This window comes from Oncorhynchus gorbuscha, linkage group LG26, assembly GCF_021184085.1.
Source record: "Oncorhynchus gorbuscha isolate QuinsamMale2020 ecotype Even-year linkage group LG26, OgorEven_v1.0, whole genome shotgun sequence".
NCBI lineage: Eukaryota > Metazoa > Chordata > Actinopteri > Salmoniformes > Salmonidae > Oncorhynchus > Oncorhynchus gorbuscha.
In genome coordinates, this window is record NC_060198.1 from 23781187 (window position 1) to 23798950 (window position 17764).

Here is a 17764-nt window from a genome sequence, read left to right on the forward strand (position 1 = left end):
ATCCTCAAAAGGTTCTACAGCTGCACCATCAAGAGCATCCTGACCGGTTGCATCACCGCCTGGTATGGCAACTGATCGGCATCTGACCGTAAGGTGCTACAGAGGGTAGTGTGAACGGCCCAGTACATCACCGGGGCCAAGCTTCCTGCCATCCAGGACCAATATAGTAGGTGGTGTCAAAGGAAAGCCGATAAAATTGTCAGAGACTCCAGTCACCCAAGTTATAGACAGTTCTCTGCTACTGCACGACAAGCAGTAGCGGAGCACCAAGTCTAGGACCAAAAGGCTCTTCAACAGCTTCTACCCTTAAGCCATTACACTGCTGAAAAATTCATAAAAATCGCCACCGGACAATTTACATTGACCACCCCTTATACACTGCTTCTACTCGCTGTTTGTTTGTTACCTATGCAGTCACTTCGCCCCCATCTACATGTACAGATTACCTCAACTAGCCTGTACCGGTGCCCCCTGTATATAGGCTCGTTATTGTTATTCTTATTGTGTTACTTTTTATAATAGTCTACTTGGTAAATATTTTCCTCTTGAACTGCACTGTTGGTTATGGGTTTGTAAGTAAGTAAAGTCGACACTTGTTGTATTCGGGGCATGTGGCAAATACATTTTGATTTGATTTGAAAAGTGAAATAAGCTCTAATCTTGTAGAACCTCTGGACTTTTGTGAACAAATTCAGTGCATAAAATCTAAACACACCAACATTAATACACCTTTCATTCATGAAAACGACACCCCTTTCAGTGAAGTATTGCAGGTGCAACCGGTTATAAACACAAAACAAGCCAACGTGACCCTTGAGCTCTTGTTCAACACATCTGCATTTATTAACAATGACAGTAAATTATGTGAGAGACGAACATTATGAATTTCTGGACTTTCTCTTACTCATTGTGTTTGCAAACCACAAGGCAATGATAAAAAGAAAAATACAAAAAGGAATGTAACTAGTTTCCTTCCACCTCAGAGGAGGGCAAAGCTATTACACTGTACTAATGGGCCATGGTCAATAATGCAATAGTCCCTAGTGTGAAGCAGAGATTCAGAATGAGTTTCCAACAGCATTTTGTCTGGCATATCGAATCTCATGCACTCGTAAAGAGTAATGACAAAGTGTACAATGGAATGTTAAAAGATGAGAAAAACCATACAGTTGTTCGTTCGGGTCCATATCATAGAGCTCCTGTTCCATGGCCTCATTGGGGTTGCTTCCTATTCTGAAGTGCAGATATGAACACGCATTTCCCAGCATATGTACTGTATTCTAACAGTACCCCTCGAGGCAGTATCAGAACTGGAATCATAAAGATGCTAAAAGTGTCAAATTCAAGGATCCACTTCAGTGAATCACATCTCTTTTTTCACCCGGACATTTCCATTGGTCAACTATCCCATTGCTGACATGTTGCCCATGGGTGTGACTTTACTGACAGCATAGCTCTAGCCAAGGAATATTATTTTGTGAACATATTTAATTTAGTCTAGTTTGTAGGTAAATGATACTTGTCCAGTGTCTGTCCGCCATCAGAGAGGAGAAGTCAGCCTTGTGATGAAGACTTTACAAGCAAGTCCCTTGGTTAGGTCCATTTGACAGTCAATACATGAACAGACATCGTTTCTATCCGAATGTGGTCTATGCAGTTCTCTTTCTTTTTGTTAGTAGAGGTCAACAGTTTTGATTCACAACTGTAGGGCAAGGTATTCACTATGAAGATGGATTTAAAAAAGGTAAACATATACCGCATATAGCCAAGAGGAAAACGCAACGTAGCAATAATACCATTGGGGACAGTGGTTTAAAGGTCTTGAGCAGAGCCTCTCTCATCTCATCTCTAAGGTGGACCGTGTGTGTTCCATACTGGCACACTCACTATGTTACGAGCAGCATCCTATACAAGCATACTGTATGGAGTTAGTAGGCCAATGATGGTTCAATGTCATACAAGACAAACACACTAAAAGTACTTTTTTTTTTTGGAATGTTTTTCCTTTTTCTTAAAAAGATCCAATGCAGCCATTTTATCTCAATCTGAAATCATTTCTGGGTCACAATTAAGTACCTCGCTGTGATGGTTCTCAATTAAAACCACCAAAAAGAAACAAAATACTTTCGTAGCAAAGAGCAATTGACAAGCAATACTTTTTCTAGGACTGTCTGGGAGTGGTCTGAGTGGGGAGGGGGAAACTGAAAACTAGATTTTTGGGGCAGGCCAAAAACAAGTTAGGGCAGGCCAAAACTCCATCCCACCAAAACAGGCCAGAATTCACAGGCAGTCTTTTAAATGAACTCTTACACTAAAAGGGCATTTACCATCATTTTCACAATTGTACACTATTATTAAAACCTCAGCGTGGAAATATATCATTTTACACAGGTAAACCATGTTGACTGCACTGGGCCTTTAAGCCCCTTTTTAGTTCTATGTTCACTACCACTTCTCAGCATGTGGAAGTTGTTCGCACATCGACTCCAATATTACCTAATACTGCAAAATATGGTCAGAAAACCCTGTCAGTTTATTCCAGAGATGGTAAACCAGGAATTAGCCACGACCTGATATTCCTTCTCTCAATCCAACTCACTGAAAGAGGGACACCCCCTGGTTTAGAGCAGTATTGCAACAGAAATGTACAGTAACATTGGGCCCATGAAAACTGTATGTACTTGACAAGAGTTTTCACAGTTAAAATACACATTTTTACATTAAAACAATTAAAATGACACAAGATTAAAATACATGGTGGGGGCAAATGAGTCTGACCTGTTTGTGTCACTAGGGGACAGAGAAGTAATGACAGGAAGTTCCAAATGCCTAGTCTTGGATAAAAAAAGACACTTGACAAACATGAGCAGCACAGAGGGAGCAAGGCAGCTGACTGGTATTATTGGAGATTCAAGTGAGAGCATCGCGTCTACAGACATAGCCCTTTGACCGCACCGCAGTAGTTCACAGTGGCCTCCTCCTCCCGTCTCCTTCATCTGCACTGACCTGAGATGGACTGGACAGGTGACAGGAGGTCCTCTGGTCGGAATCAGATCAGACACACTGCTTTGCTTTAACCTTCCCTATGTTTTTTTCCGGTCAGATGAAATTAAGAAAAGGAGACAAGGAGATAGGAAGCCACTTGAGGCATGCTGGAACATTTTTCTCCCCTGCCTCCGTCGATCGCTTTCATAAAGCTGCTATGATAGCATCAACATTATCCCATGGCTCTAGTTACCCCAACATTACACAAAGATTGCCATCCAGTCCCCAAATTCAAAGGGCTATCCCGGTCTGGGGGCTAAATTTAAACCCCTTTGCTAAACTAGCAGTGATTCCAGGCTCAAACGTTAGAGCGTGAGTAAGACATTCCTGGTTGGGGCGGGGAAAACACGGATTCTGAAATTGATATAGAGCGAAGCAGAAAGACAAATAATACTGACCCTCTACGTTATCAGAGCCCAAGGTGAGACATACGCAAGTAAAACCACGAGTAGCACATTGAACTGTTAAGCTTGCACATATTCACACTCTGTTTGCCATGTTGCTAATATAAAAAGGAAAATGTGCCACTTTGCGTGGCCTATATCCACTTGGAATTAAACCATCTTCTGTATACCCAATCTTCTCGATGCTTAAGTCAATTTCATTCAACGCCCTCTCAACCCAGCCACATTGCTTAAGCTTTTTAAGCAATTTTAAATATATGTAAAGAATATATACAAAACAAGCATATCATCACTGTACAAATGAACTTGAACCCAACCCGAGTCTTTCCATCATACAAGGGGAGCAGTTGAGCAAAAAGGGGAAGCGGCCATTTTCCTTTTGTTCAGTTAGTAGAAATCAAGAGATCGTGCCATAACAACAGAAGCACTGTCTGTCACCAGTAGGCTATACACCAGTATTTGAGGATCTTTGTCATCATATCAGTTTCTTCTGTCCAATTCTGGTCTCCATTCCAGTTTATTATTGAACCAGTAAGTCTAGTATAGAAGCGTTAAGTCAGTAGGGGCTGTATTTCCTGGTTAGTTATTTTACATATGATAAGACAGAAGGAAGAGCATAGAATACAAGGAACCTCCTTCACAGATTGATCAATTGGGTAGTTAAACTAGGTGAATGTGGTTCGATGCAACTCCAGGTTCTGAATAAGGAGCATATAGGGATTGTTGACGCGGCTCGAAGCAAATGACAGACATCAGTTGAAAACATTATTTTTTTTCTTCCATTTTCGCTTGCAGGTGCCTTTTGATACCCCTGCCCACAAAACTGCTGCCCCTAAAGTCGTCCTTTCTCCATTATTTTCTTCTTCTTTTGTCGTTCTGACAATCCGTCAAGGAAAACATGGATTGGAAAAAGGATAGCCCCAGTGTGAAGGCATTGTTCCTCCTTTCCCTCTCTCTGCCAGAGGTTTAGGAGGGATCAGAGGTCTTCAGCGCATCCACCTTGGTCTCCAGGTCTGTGATCTGAGGAGGACAGAGAGAGAGAGGGGGGGCTTTTATTACACACAAAATCCCAAGGCAGAATGATCATAACTCAGTAGCATCTTCATGCTATGTGTCTAGATTAACCACAGGAAATTGTCTTACATAATTATCGAGAATGTCATGAAATATTTCCACACACAGTAGAACCTAAATATACAACACCTTGTCTTGGAGGTTGTCTGCCTCTTCCTTATGAGTGGCCTCGGTCTCCTCTTGGGCTCTGCGCTGAGCCGTCTCCCTCTTCAGATACTCAATCTCCCTGAGACACATAGCGTGGCGTGGTTAGGCTGAATCTTGCCCACCCATCCCCCTCCTCTCTTCCTCCAACTCCTGAATCCTCCATTCCTCCTACAAACCCTCCTACAAAGTAAACTGCCTGTACTAAGGCCCAGAAGCTAAAACATGCATAATATTAGTAGATTTGGATGGAAAACACTCTGAAGTTTCTAAAACGGTTTGAATGATGTCTGTGAGTATAACAGAACTCATATGGCAGGTGAAAACCTGAGAAAAATCCAACAAGGAAGGTTTGTAGTTTTTCAAGTAATTGCCTATCCAATATAAAGTGTACATTTGGTCAGATTGTACTTCCTAGGGCTTCCACTAGATGTCAACAGTCTTTAGAATGTTGTTTCAGGCTTCTACTGTGAAATGGAGGCGAATAAGAGCTGTTTCAACCAGTGGTCAGGTTGAAAACCTTTAGTTTAGTCACGTGTGCGGCCGTGACCACGAGCTCCGTTCCCTTTCCTTTCTAAAGACAAATAAATTGTCTGGTTGGAATATTAATATAGATTTATGATAAAAACATCCTAATGATTGATTCTATACATCGTTTTACATGTTTCTACAAACTGTAATGGAACTTTTTTGACTTTTCGTCTGGACTTAGTGCCCGCGCCTTATGCATTTGGATTAGTGTACTAAACGTGCTAACAAAAAGGAGGTATTTGGACATAAATGATGGACTTTATCGAACAAAACAAACATTTATTGTGGAACTGGGATTCCTGGGAGTGCATTCCGATGAAGATCATCAAAGGTAAGTGAATATTTATAATTTCTATTTCTGACTTCTGTTGAATCCATAGCATACTGAACATAACGCGCCAATATAAACTGAGATTTTTGTTAATTTTCTCTCTTTCTGCTTTTTGTGACTCCTCTCTTTGGCTGGAAAATGGCTGTTTTTGTGACTAGGCGCTGACCTAACATAATTGCATGGTATGCTTTCACCGCAAATCCTTTTTGAAATTGGACACTGTGGTGGGATTAACAAGAAGTTTATCTTTAAAATGGTGTATAATACTTGTATGTTTGAGGAATTTTAAGATGTTTGAATTTGTCGCTCTGCATTTTCACTGGCTGTCAAATCGATCCCGTCACAGGGATTTGATCCTTAAGACATTTTTAAGGATCTACAATCACGCCTGACCAGGCCAATGAAACCCATTCCTCGCCAGAAGCCCTGCCTTCTATAGGTGATAAGTATGAGGGTCTGATTCATTCCTTCAATTATTCCGCTCAGTATGAACAGGAATGATTCACGCTACTAAAACAAACAATTAGGAAACGAGACTGTCTTACGTTGTGCCAACTAAACTGTCCCATAGTGGTAGAGCGTGCTCATCCTCTGGATGTTGTGTGCTGAAGTTTGTATTTGTTCTCATACGTTTTCTAAATCACAAACAATGTGTTATTCTTCAATTTGCTGGTGCGATGATTAAGACGGCTAAGAAAACGAACGAGACGACGATGGCTAAGCCATTTATCTGAATGGTACTTACTATCTGTGTATAGTTAGTCTCCGCTTGCAGCCTGCTCAGGCGGCCCCTCGCTCAAACCAGTCCGTGGGAGTATTGCCCACCGCCTGTGCGACTCGGTCAAGCACCGCTTGCCACTCTTCCAAGACTTGTTGATGAAGGGTCCGGCCCCACCTCGGTTATGTGGACTTTCTCGACTTGGCTAGCTAAGCGAGCGCTGCATAGCGTGCTAGCCAGGTTGGCTAACACGCATAGGCGAGCTAGCTATTACTAGCTATTCCCACGGTGGAGTTGCTCTCTTGTTGAGTATACATAGTGTTAATTCTCTTGGTTTTTCTAAAATGGACCATGCTACAGTCAAAGAAGCTAGCTAGCCTAGATTATGCTAAAAAAGAAAAGATCCTGGCTAATGTCAGCTAGCATGCTTAGCTTCCTGCAAGTGAAACGTAATATATTTCCCCCGGCGTTATGGCACAATGTTTAGTGAGACCGCCAGATCATAGGCAGTAGGGATGTTCTCTTAATACATGTGTGAATTTGGCCCATTTCTCTGTCCTGCTAAGCATTCAAAATCTAACAAGTACTTTTAGGTGTCAGGGAAAATGTATGGAGTAAAAAAAGTACATTGTTTTCTTCAGGAATGTAGTATAGTAAAAGTTGTCAAAAAGATAAATAGTAAAGTACATTTACCCCCAAAAAACTACTTAAAAGTACTTTACACCACTGGTTGATTTTATTTATTTATCCATTATTTTACCAGGTAAGTTGACTGAGTACACATTCTCAATTGCAGCAACGACCTGGGGGATGAATGAGCCAATTGTAAACTGGGGATTATTAGGTGACCGTGATGGTTTGAGGGACAGATTGGGAATTTTGGGATTATTTTTTTTTAGACCAGAGGAAAGAGTGCCTCCTACTGGCCCTCCAACACCACTTCCAGCTGCATCTGGTCTCCCGACCAGGACCAGCTTCAGAAGCAAGCCATCAGTGGTATGCAGGGTGGCATGCTGCTGGCGACACACTGGTGAAGCGGGCAAGTGTTAAGAAGTGCAGATTGGCAGGTCATGTCTAAGAAGACGCATGCCTCTCCCGAGCCCGTTGGGGAGTTGCAGCGATGAGACAAGATCGCAATTGGACATCACGAAATTGGGTAGAAAAAGGGGCTACATTTTTTAAAAAGAGATCCTTGCCTGTAACTCAGGTCCTGAAGAAAGGATATGCATATTCTTGGTACCATTTGAAAGGAAACACTATGAAGTTTGTGGAAATGTGAAAGTAATGTAGGAAAAGATCATACAAAAAAAAAGAAGAAAAACGTTCTTTAGTATTTTTTTGTACCGTCATCTTTGAAAATCCATATAGTATTATTCCAGCCCAGGTGCAATTTAGATTTTGGCCACTAGATGGCAGCAGTGTATGTGCAAAGTTTTAGACTGATCCAATGAACCATTGTTTTTCTGTTCAAAATGTTCTGTCAAGACTGTCCAAATGTAACATGTTTATTAACATGTATAAAATTGTGCACTCTCCTCAAACAATAGCATGGTATTCCTTCACTGTAATAACTACTGTAAATTGGACAGTGCAGTTAGATTAACTAATGGCAGGGTAGCCTAGGTGGAGGGCAGGGTTGCCTAGTGGTTAGAGCGTTGGACTCTTAACCGAAAGGTTGCAAGTTCAAATCTGTCATTCTGCCCCTGAACAGGCAGTTAACCCACTGTTCCTAGGTCGTCATTGAAAATAAGAATGTGTTCTTAACTGACTTGCCTAGTAAAATAAAATAAATAAGAACTTAAGCTTTCTGCCAATATCAGATATGTCTATGCCCTGGGATATTTTCTTGTTACTTACAACCTCATGCTAATCACATTAGCCTACGTTAGCTCGACCATCCCGTGGAAGGGACACTGATCCCGAAGAAGGATCTACAACTATGTTGTACCTCGTTTCCCTCCTTTAGGGAATAGTAGTTATAGTCATAATGCTACGTTCATCAAAGTAGGCAAGTCATACTTTCTAGACTGCTTATTACCAAATACTACAACTATCAAATCAGGTTGCGCTACCTCACGAGCTCTCTATCCATCAACCTCTCTCGTGCAGTCTGTGTGTATCCATCTCTGTCCATACCGGAAAGAATAGGCACAATTGATTATAGTAATTTAGGTTAATTACCACATTTCTGCTGTGAATTAATTTGCTTAAATGGAAACTACAACTCCCTTCAGCCCAGCGTCTCGTATCGTTCTTGACTTCTCTAGAGAAACGGCGCGTAGAGCTAAAAAATATATAAGTAATTGAACTAACGTAGGTCATTTAATAACAAACCCCTGCAATTTCAGTTAATCGCTCAGCACTACCACCTAAAAATCCCAGAATCCTCCATTCCTCTCTTCCTCTTACAAACTCCAGAATCTTCCATTCCTCTTTCTCCTATAAACCCCAGAACCCCAATCCTCTTCCTACTACAAACCCCCAGAAACCCCCCATCCCTCTCTTCACCCTACAAACCTCAGAATCCCTCCATCCTTCTCTTCCTCCTATAAACTCCAGAATCCTTCATTCGTCTCCCTCCTACAAACCCCAGAATCCTTCTTACTTCTGCTGATATTCCTTGATGAGGCGCTTGGCTTTGCTGTATTTGCGCTCCAGGGTCTGGTATTGGGCCTGTGTCTCCTTTAGGTGTTCGTCCACCGCCTGACACAGACTTTGGGCCTCCATCCAGTAGCCCTCCAGCTTCTCCATGCGCTCCTTGTTCTCCCGAACGCTCTGTTCCAGCTGGGCACGCTCCATGCGCCAGCGCAGCTTGTCCTGCTCTGCATGTGCCAGCTAGATGAGGGGAAAAAGTGTAAAGTTTATTCCTGTATACTTCTAGTTTACCCCTGGACTGTGTTTTAGTCCAGGGTTAAGGTGGGTCTGTGAAACAAGTCCCATATTTGTTGGGTAATTGATTTTGGAGCAGGTCTAACCTTTCTCTTCAGTTGTTGAATCTCGGCCTGGGTGACCGCATGCTTTATCTGAAGCTACAGAGGGAGAGAGCGGTTAAAAAATGGACACCATGGCTCACTCCAGCACAATGTCTAATCTCATACGCTCTCTCAACAAGTAGTCGAATTGAATAGAACTTTTTCTCCATTTCGAGATGAACATTTGCCTTTGGCATCAAGCCTCCCTTCTCACCTCTTTGAACTTGTGGGCCAGTTTCTCAGGGTCCATCTCCATGGGGGAGAGCATGTCCTCATTCTCCGCCAGGTCAAATACCTCTATGGCGTTGGGGAACGTGGGGCTCATCTCCTCCTCCTCGTCGGTGGCATACTCACCTGTCTGGAGGACATTCAGAAGATTCGGAGTGTATTCACAATATATTCAGAGAGTGCATTTAGACATTCCTGTCATGTTTCGGTCTTGTTGTGAACCAACAATGTCGTCACACAGTAACCATACCTGCCCATGTAACTACCATGTGAAGTAAATGCATGGTTTTACCAAAGGGGAACCAAGGTTTTTTGGGGGTCCTCACAGGATAGGCCTCCATTTCTATTTCTAATCAATGTTTTCCCTCTACCCTCAAATGGCCACTAGATGGTGAAGTTGAGCATAGAGGAAAAAGCCCTCAAGGAGTAGAACGATAGTGGGCCAGAATTGACACCCTAGAATTGGGCAACCACCATTTTGTGTTTACCAGGCAAGCCTGTCAGAAGGCAAAGCTTGTCAGGAGACTCCGTGGCTGCAGTGATGTGAATCTTTGTTGACAAATAGTCTACATAACAATTGATTATAGACAAATTTGTATGTTGATTTGTGCAATAAATCCCACTCTACTGTACTGTCTATATGGACCTGGTGAGGTCAATAACAAAACACACACACATCTCTGTTAGAAAAAAGAACATTTCCCCTTCCTTCTCACACACACGCACTCCTAGGGATGGGTACCGAAACCAGGTATTAAACGGGCCCCGGGGCTAAATTATGAAAGGCCGTAGTATCGATAAGCTTCAACATTATCGGTTCTGCTTTCGGTACTGGAGAAATTAAGAAAATAAATTTCCTATTCATTATTGCTACATAAACGTTATCTTGCACATTGTATCTCACCAACTGTTTCTAATTTCCAATAATATGAAGACATTCGTCTATGATGCATTTTCGCTATTCCCAACCCAGAAGAGATCTCTCTCGCGCGTCTCTCACACGTTACAGCACGCTGCTCTTAATCAGTGACGATGGTGGAGAGAGCTACACGTTAGTGTGGTTACACTTCACCAGAGTCGATGCTGACAATGCTCGGTGCCACAGGTGCAACAAGACTTTTGCTTGTAAGGGCAGAAACACAAGCAATCTGTCCAAACATCTATGGAAAGTGCATCATGTACCAGGCAGAGAAATGCACCGTTTGACTGCCTAGCTCGTAGTTCATCTCTCGTTGCCCGATCTACGTTATGTATGTATGCTAGCAGCCTAGAGCCCACACATGGAGTAACAACATTTATGCAAACATGGGTTCATGATCAAAAGTAACCATTAGCCAGCTGATTGTTTAGCTATGGGTGTGTTCATAAATTCAATCACCCATTTAAAGTTTAAACTTTTTTGTTAAAGTTGCAGCTGCAATGAACCAACCCACTCCTCCCTCTAATACCACTGGTCCAAGCCAAAGACAAGCCCAAAGCCCCATCACGTTGGCAGCTAGTGGGAGGATGACTGAGGAGAGGGTGAATGAGTGCCACCTAGCTGTGACCAAGTTCATAGTGAAAGGCCTACACTCCTTTGCAACATTGGAGTCCAAGGGCTTTATGTAACAGTCTGTCAGTGTATACAGTGGGGAGAACAAGTATTTGATACACTGCCAATTTTGCAGGTTGTCCTACTTACAAAGCATGTAGAGGTCTGATATTTTTTATCATAGGTACACTTCAACTGTGAGAGACGGAATCTAAAACAAAAATCCAGAAAATCACATTGTATGATTTTTAAGTAATTAATTTGCATTTTATTGCATGACGTAAGTACTTGATCCCTACCAACCAGTAAGAATTCCGTCTCTCACAGACCTGTTACTTTTTCTTTAAGAAACCCTCCTGTTCTCCACTCATTACCTGTATTAACTGCACCTGTTTGAACTCGTTACCTGTATGAAAGACACCTGTCCACACACTCAATCAAACAGACTCCAACCTCTCCACAATGGCCAAGACCAGGTCCTCCACACGAGGGCAGTGTAAAACAGAAGGTCCTCCACACCAGGGCAGTGTAAAATAGAAGGTCCTCCACACCAGGGCAGTGTAAAACAGAAGGTCCTCCACACCAGGGCAGTGTAAAAAACAGAAGGTCCTCCACACCAGGGCAGTGTAAAAAACAGAAGGTCCTCCACACCAGGGCAGTGTAAAAAACAGAAGGTCCTCCACACCAGGGCAGTGTAAAAACAGAAGGTCCTCCACACCAGGGCAGTGTAAAAAACAGAAGGTCCTCCACACCAGGGCAGTGTAAAAAACAGAAGGTCCTCCACACCAGGGCAGTGTAAAAAACAGAAGGTCCTCCACACCAGGGCAGTGTAAAAAACAGAAGGTCCTCCACACCAGGGCAGTGTAAAACAGAAGGTCCTCCACACCAGGGCAGTGTAAAAAACAGAAGGTCCTCCACACCAGGGCAGTGTAAAAAACAGAAGGTCCTCCACACCAGGGCAGTGTAAAAACAGAAGGTCCTCCACACCAGGGCAGTGTAAAAACAGAAGGTCCTCCACACCAGGGCAGTGTAAAAACAGAAGGTCCTCCACACCATGCAGTGTAAAACAGAAGGTCCTCTACACCAGGGCAGTGTAAAACAGAAGGTCCTCCACACCAGGACAGTGTAAAACAGATGATCCTCCACACCAGGGCAGAGTACAAATCGCAAACTGGCAAAGTAGTGGCAGAGGAGATCTCAGACATTCTGGAAGAGTTTGAGATCGAGCCGAACAAGATTGAGGTGGTGACTGTTGATAATGCTGGCAATCTGGATGTTGCCATCAAGAGGCTACACATCCTAAAAATAGGATGCTTTGCGCACACATTGAATCTGGCAGCCCAAAAAAATATACCAAATGACTTCCATTGATAAATTGGCAGCCAGAATCAGAGCAGTGGTCATGTGGTTCAAGAGATCCTCGATGGAACCACAGTCTTGAAGGAAAAGCAGCAGCTCCTTGGTAAAGAAGCCAGTTGAATCTATTAAAGTATGATTTAGAAATTCCCACATTTAACAATTTCATTCAATATTCAAGTGTGCGGTGATTAAATGCATGTTGTTTTTAGTTGTTGTTTCAGGCCTTCCGCAACATTCACTCATCGTTGACGTGAAGACCAGATGGAACTATATCTAATGAGAGATTCATGGAGCAGCATCCAGAGAACCAAGCAGCAGCCTTGGACCCACGACTGAGAACAGCAATGACCAAGGACAACCTGGACCGTCTGAAGGACGAGGACTTCCATAAGGCTGAGTAGTTTGTCCAGCTCATGAGAATCCTCTATACGTCTACACTGTGTGTGTCGTGTGAAACGAATGCCACCTGTGGACAGATCAAACCCATCCTCTAAAAACTGGAAGAGCACTTCACTGTGAAGCATGAAGACACAACATTTGTGGCAACCATCAAACAGAAGGTATGGGAGAACCTCTCCGAGCGCTATCAGGATGAGGACATTCAAGCCTTCCTGCATGAGGCCACAGCAATGGACCACCGGGGCTGTCAGAGGAACCGGAACAGACAGACACAGAGCACCAGCAACAGGAGGAGGAGTCTGAAGGAGAGGAAATGGAGGAGACCGTCCCTCCATTGTACAAAACAAGGAGTGCCTTGGAGGAGCTGTTCTCAGAGGAGGACACGGAGTTGATGTTGACAATCCAACAGGACACCTCATCCCTCACCCTCAGTGAGCGTGTTGAGCTAGAGGTGGAGCTCTACAAAGGCCTGCCTCCCATCTCCATGGCTGAAGATCCTGTGATGTGGTGGTGGGAGAATAGAGCTACTCTGCCCCTCCTCACAAACATTGCAGCAAGCTACCTCTGTGCTCAAGTCTCCTCCACCCCTAGCGAGAGGGTATTTTCGACTGCAGGTAACACAATAAGCCAGGAGAGGTCCTGACTTCTGCCAGAGAAGGCAAATATGTTGAACTTTCTCCAGAAGAACTGCTAAGAACTGTTAGTCCTTCTGCAGCCCACCTGCATGCCCCACCCGTGTTGCTCTATACCACTCTATTGTCTTCTGCAGCCCACCTGCATGCCCCACCCGTGTTGCTCTATACCACTCTATTGTCTTCTGCAGCCCACCTGCATGCCCCACCCGTGTTGCTCTATACCACTGTATTGTCTTCTGCAGCCCACCTGCATGCCCCACCCGTGTTGCTCTATACCACTGTATTGTCTTCTGCAGCCCACCTGCATGCCCCACCTGTGTTGCTCTATACCACTGTATTGTCTTCTGCAGCCCACCTGCATGCCCCACCCGTGTTGCTCTATACCACTCTTCTGCAGGAAAATATTGTTTAGTTCATTTGTTTTACATTTCCATCACCACAACATTAGAGTCTATAATAGTGATTTGTTCAAAGCTTTGCTGTTTCTTTTGCTGTAAATAATAGTTCATTTATTTTTTGCTTCATTTGTTTCGTTTTTTTCTCAGTAAAAAGTAAAAACTAAAAAGAACCGGATCGATAAGCAGTATCGGTAAGAGCAGTAATAGCCTTAAAATCAATACAATCAACAATACCCATCCCTATTCACTCCTAACATCTCCAATCTCATGCACACACAACACACAGACATTTCAAATATTCTTTTAACTACAGCCGCCTGGGACAAGCCCCAACAAAAGCATTCCTAACCTTGTCACACCAATGAGTCACTCTCTCTGAGGGAATGCCACACACATCCCCAGCCCCCTCACCCCCCCTCCCCCATCAACCGTGGGCTGTGTGCTCGTCTGAACCCTCCCAGTTGGACCAAGCATCAAAGCCCTGAACACTCCTGTCACAACAACACTCTCCAAACGTGCTGAACATGTTTACGCCGTTTGAACGTTGCATAGCCAACCGGAGTTGAGGAGAATCTGACAACGTGCAAAGACTGGGGGATGAGCCGGAGTCACATAGGCATCGTTAGATGGCACTGTCCTATCAATAAAAACAAGGCCAAATAACATGAACTATTCATTTTTAAACGCATTAGAAAGGACGTGTATGGTAACACATCTTTAGCAGGAAATGACATTGAAGCAGGCTCAGATCTGTTGGGAGGGGGGCATGTTCTGATGGGGATACACCGTGTGATGGAATACCAGACCTGGGTCGTGGCATCTGGCCTGCACTTGTCTGTCTTTCACACCCAAGCCCAGACATCTCTTGAACGTGATTGAATTTAACAAGGAGACGGATTCAATTAATTCAAGCATTTCCTCTCCATGGAAGAGACCGAGGGGAGACAAGGAACTGAGACAATTGCTGGGCTGGGTTTCATTCCACAACACTTTCCCCTACTGTATATGTCCTTATTCAGCCCCTTTCAAAGATCTGAGATGACTGGGCAGGTATAAAGCACTACGTGCACCTAGGTTCCGCATATTGCTTAAACCTATCCAGTCCTGTTAGATCAAGTGAAGGGGAGGTAAACAAGGAGTGTTCTCTCTAGAATGACCGTTGTATTATTCCATTGTGAAAGGGATCCTGATGGAACATCGGATGGTGATGCGGAGGAAGTGTCAAACGCTTCTTAAGCGCCATCTTGTTCAGTCATATTATTGACTGATGGAAGGAGTGGAGATGTTTTGGATGGGCTGAACTAATCTTTTTTCATGGCGTGTGTGCGTGCATTCGTGTGTGTTTGACCAGGGCCCTACGGTAACCGGTCAGAAGTAGTGCACAATAAAGGGAATAGGTTGCCATTTGGGACACAGAGATGTGAGCCCCCTCACCTCCTCGTCCTCCTCCATGTACTGGCTGTAGCGCTGCTCCATCATCTCTTTCTGCCAACGCTCCTGCTCCAGGGTCTGTTGGATCAGCTGGGCCACCTCACTCTGCTCACCTGGCTTCTCTCGGCCAATCATGAACCTGCATGGGCAACAACGACCAATGGGGTGAGTGGAAAGGCATGTCTGTCAAGGAGTAGCCAATGGGAAGCCGGGGGTAGAATTGAGTGGGTAGCAAGATAAACCTAGGGTAGGGTAGTTAAGTTTAGGTCCTAGTGGTTGCAACGTCAGAAGATAGATGTGCCATTGTCACAGAAGGACCATACGGTAGAATTCAAAATCACTCATCCGTTACATTTGCCAAGACATTAGCCCCCAGTTTACAAACAAGTGCAAGCCAGGGCAGCAACTTTTGACGGGAAATGAAAATGAAAGCTTGTGCCTGGAAGGAACATGACACTCACTGTACATGGACGGATGAGTTGACATCACTAATGAGAATCAAGGAAAAATGTGTAGAACGAGTAGAAAATGTGATAAAGATAGCGCTGAGGGAGAAAGACAATTCAGTGAATAAGTGTGGCACGCCATCAGAAGAGAAGATTATGGCGGTGTCGGATATGGCACATTATTCCCTATTTAGTGCACTACTTTTGCCCAGAACGCTACACAGGGAATAGATTGGGATTTTAGACAGACTTTTTCTATGTATCACAGATAATAACAATTAAACAAACAAATGTCAGTCTGGGGACCAGAAAGCATGAGAGAACATGCATGTTTCATAGAATGACAGTTCGCGACACCCGTTCTGGCTGTCACATGTTGTCAAATGGAATGACCGAGCGGAAAGACCTCAACTGGACGCTTGCCTGGAGATCATTTTCCTCACTCAAGCATGTGTGCAAAGCAGCCTGATGCACATTGACACGTAAATACACAAAGAAAAACATAGTGCTGTCGCTGATACCACATTTTTACTCAGTGATTCTCTCAACAGAATATCATATTCCTAGACATAAGTGCACTAGACAAAAGGATGAAAACAATCTTTTCTAAATCGATTATAACGTGATGTATTTTTGTACACCTAATATGGTTTACTGCAGGGGGGAAAAAATGGCATTGATCACTACATCATAAAAATGACCTTAAGTGAGATATAAACGAACAACCCTCTGGTCACCAATCTGTATCCCTGCGAGAGACTAGACTATCACACAATGAGACCTAAGAGAGCGGTAGCTACATAACTCAACACGACCGCCGGCACCACTGTGGCATCCAGTGTGAGCGGGGGGGGGGGGGGTGAGTGTGTTGTGAGTGTGTGAGGGTTAAGAACCCACTAGAGGCCCCCTCAGTTGCCCGAGGAGAAATAACACAGTGGTGGTCAAAAGGGCAGAAGAAATGGTGGCTAGGAATCTAACCTCTACAGCCAAGCTGTACACGGAAAAAGATGCCATTTATTGGATTTGGATTAAAATGGGTACAAAACTGAACAATAGGCGGCAAATTCACTTTGAAAAAAGGTGCTTCCACAAAGGGAGACAAGAGTCCGATTGGGTAGGCGATGACATTTGTGGGGCATCCCCCCTCTGGTTACAGTCCGTAGTGTTAGACAGCAACCTAAGCTTGGTCCGAGAATCAGGTTGGACCAGGCTGTTTTATAAATAGCTTCGCCACTCCCTCACCAACCTCTCCACTATCTCCCTGGGATCCAGGCTCATGTATTAACCAGGCTCTCCCATCTCTGGGTGGCTGTGATGTGAAGACAGGGAGAGACGTCTGTGCTCGCCTAGCTACACTACAGTCAAACTGCCCCGCCAAATAACACAAGGACGCCCACAGGCAGTTAAAAATACAGGAGAGGGATGAGGGGGGAATAGGACAGGGATTAGTAAAAGTTCTACATTTGCTTTATGAGTAGTGAGTGAGCCTAGGGTGGCAACATATACATTCTAAGTGATTTCAATTAGTTTTTTCTCCATTCTGATTTCTTTATACTGTTCAATTCAACCAAAACAAATTTCAGTACTTTTATAATTTCTGCATTTCCTGCACTCAATTGCATTGGTGGAAAAAGTACCCAATTGTCATACTTGAGTAAAAGTAAAGATACGCTAATAGAAAATTAAGCAAAAGTGAAAAGTAAAAGTGAAAGTCACCCAGTAAAATACTATTTGAGTAAAAGTCTAAAAGTATTTGGTTTTAAATATACTTAAGTATCAAAAGTAAATGTATAAATAATTTCAAATTCCTTATATTAAGCAAACCAGATGGCACCATTTTCTTTTTTATTTACGGATATCCAGGGGCACACTCCAGCACTCAGATATAATTGATAAACAAAGCATTTGTGTTTAGTGAGTCCTTCAGATCAGAGGCAGTAGATGACCAGGGATGTTCTCTTGACAAGTGCGTAAATTGGAACATTTTCCTGTCCTGCTAAGCATTCAAAATGTAACGAGTACTCTTAGGTGTCAGGGAAAATGTATGGAGTAAAAAGTACATTATTTTCTTTAGGAATGTAGTGAAGTAAAAGTAAAAGTTGTCAAACAAAAAAATAG

General features: G+C 43.5%; 1 protein-coding gene across 2 annotated transcripts in view; it reads right to left on the reverse strand.

Moving 5' to 3' along the window:
* Positions 1 to 819: 819 nt before the first annotated feature.
* Positions 820 to 17764, reverse strand: part of ppp1r9ba (protein phosphatase 1, regulatory subunit 9Ba) — a 68149-nt gene continuing 51204 nt past the window's right edge. For both annotated transcript variants that reach the window (XM_046330242.1, XM_046330243.1), the window contains exons 6-11: positions 15204 to 15339; positions 9434 to 9577; positions 9223 to 9276; positions 8853 to 9082; positions 4653 to 4749; positions 820 to 4469 (exon numbers count right to left, since the gene is read on the reverse strand). In XM_046330242.1, coding sequence (XP_046186198.1) covers positions 4416 to 4469; positions 4653 to 4749; positions 8853 to 9082; positions 9223 to 9276; positions 9434 to 9577; positions 15204 to 15339 — 715 coding nt within the window. In that variant the 3' untranslated portion in view covers positions 820 to 4415. The remainder of the gene's footprint in view (positions 4470 to 4652; positions 4750 to 8852; positions 9083 to 9222; positions 9277 to 9433; positions 9578 to 15203; positions 15340 to 17764) is intronic.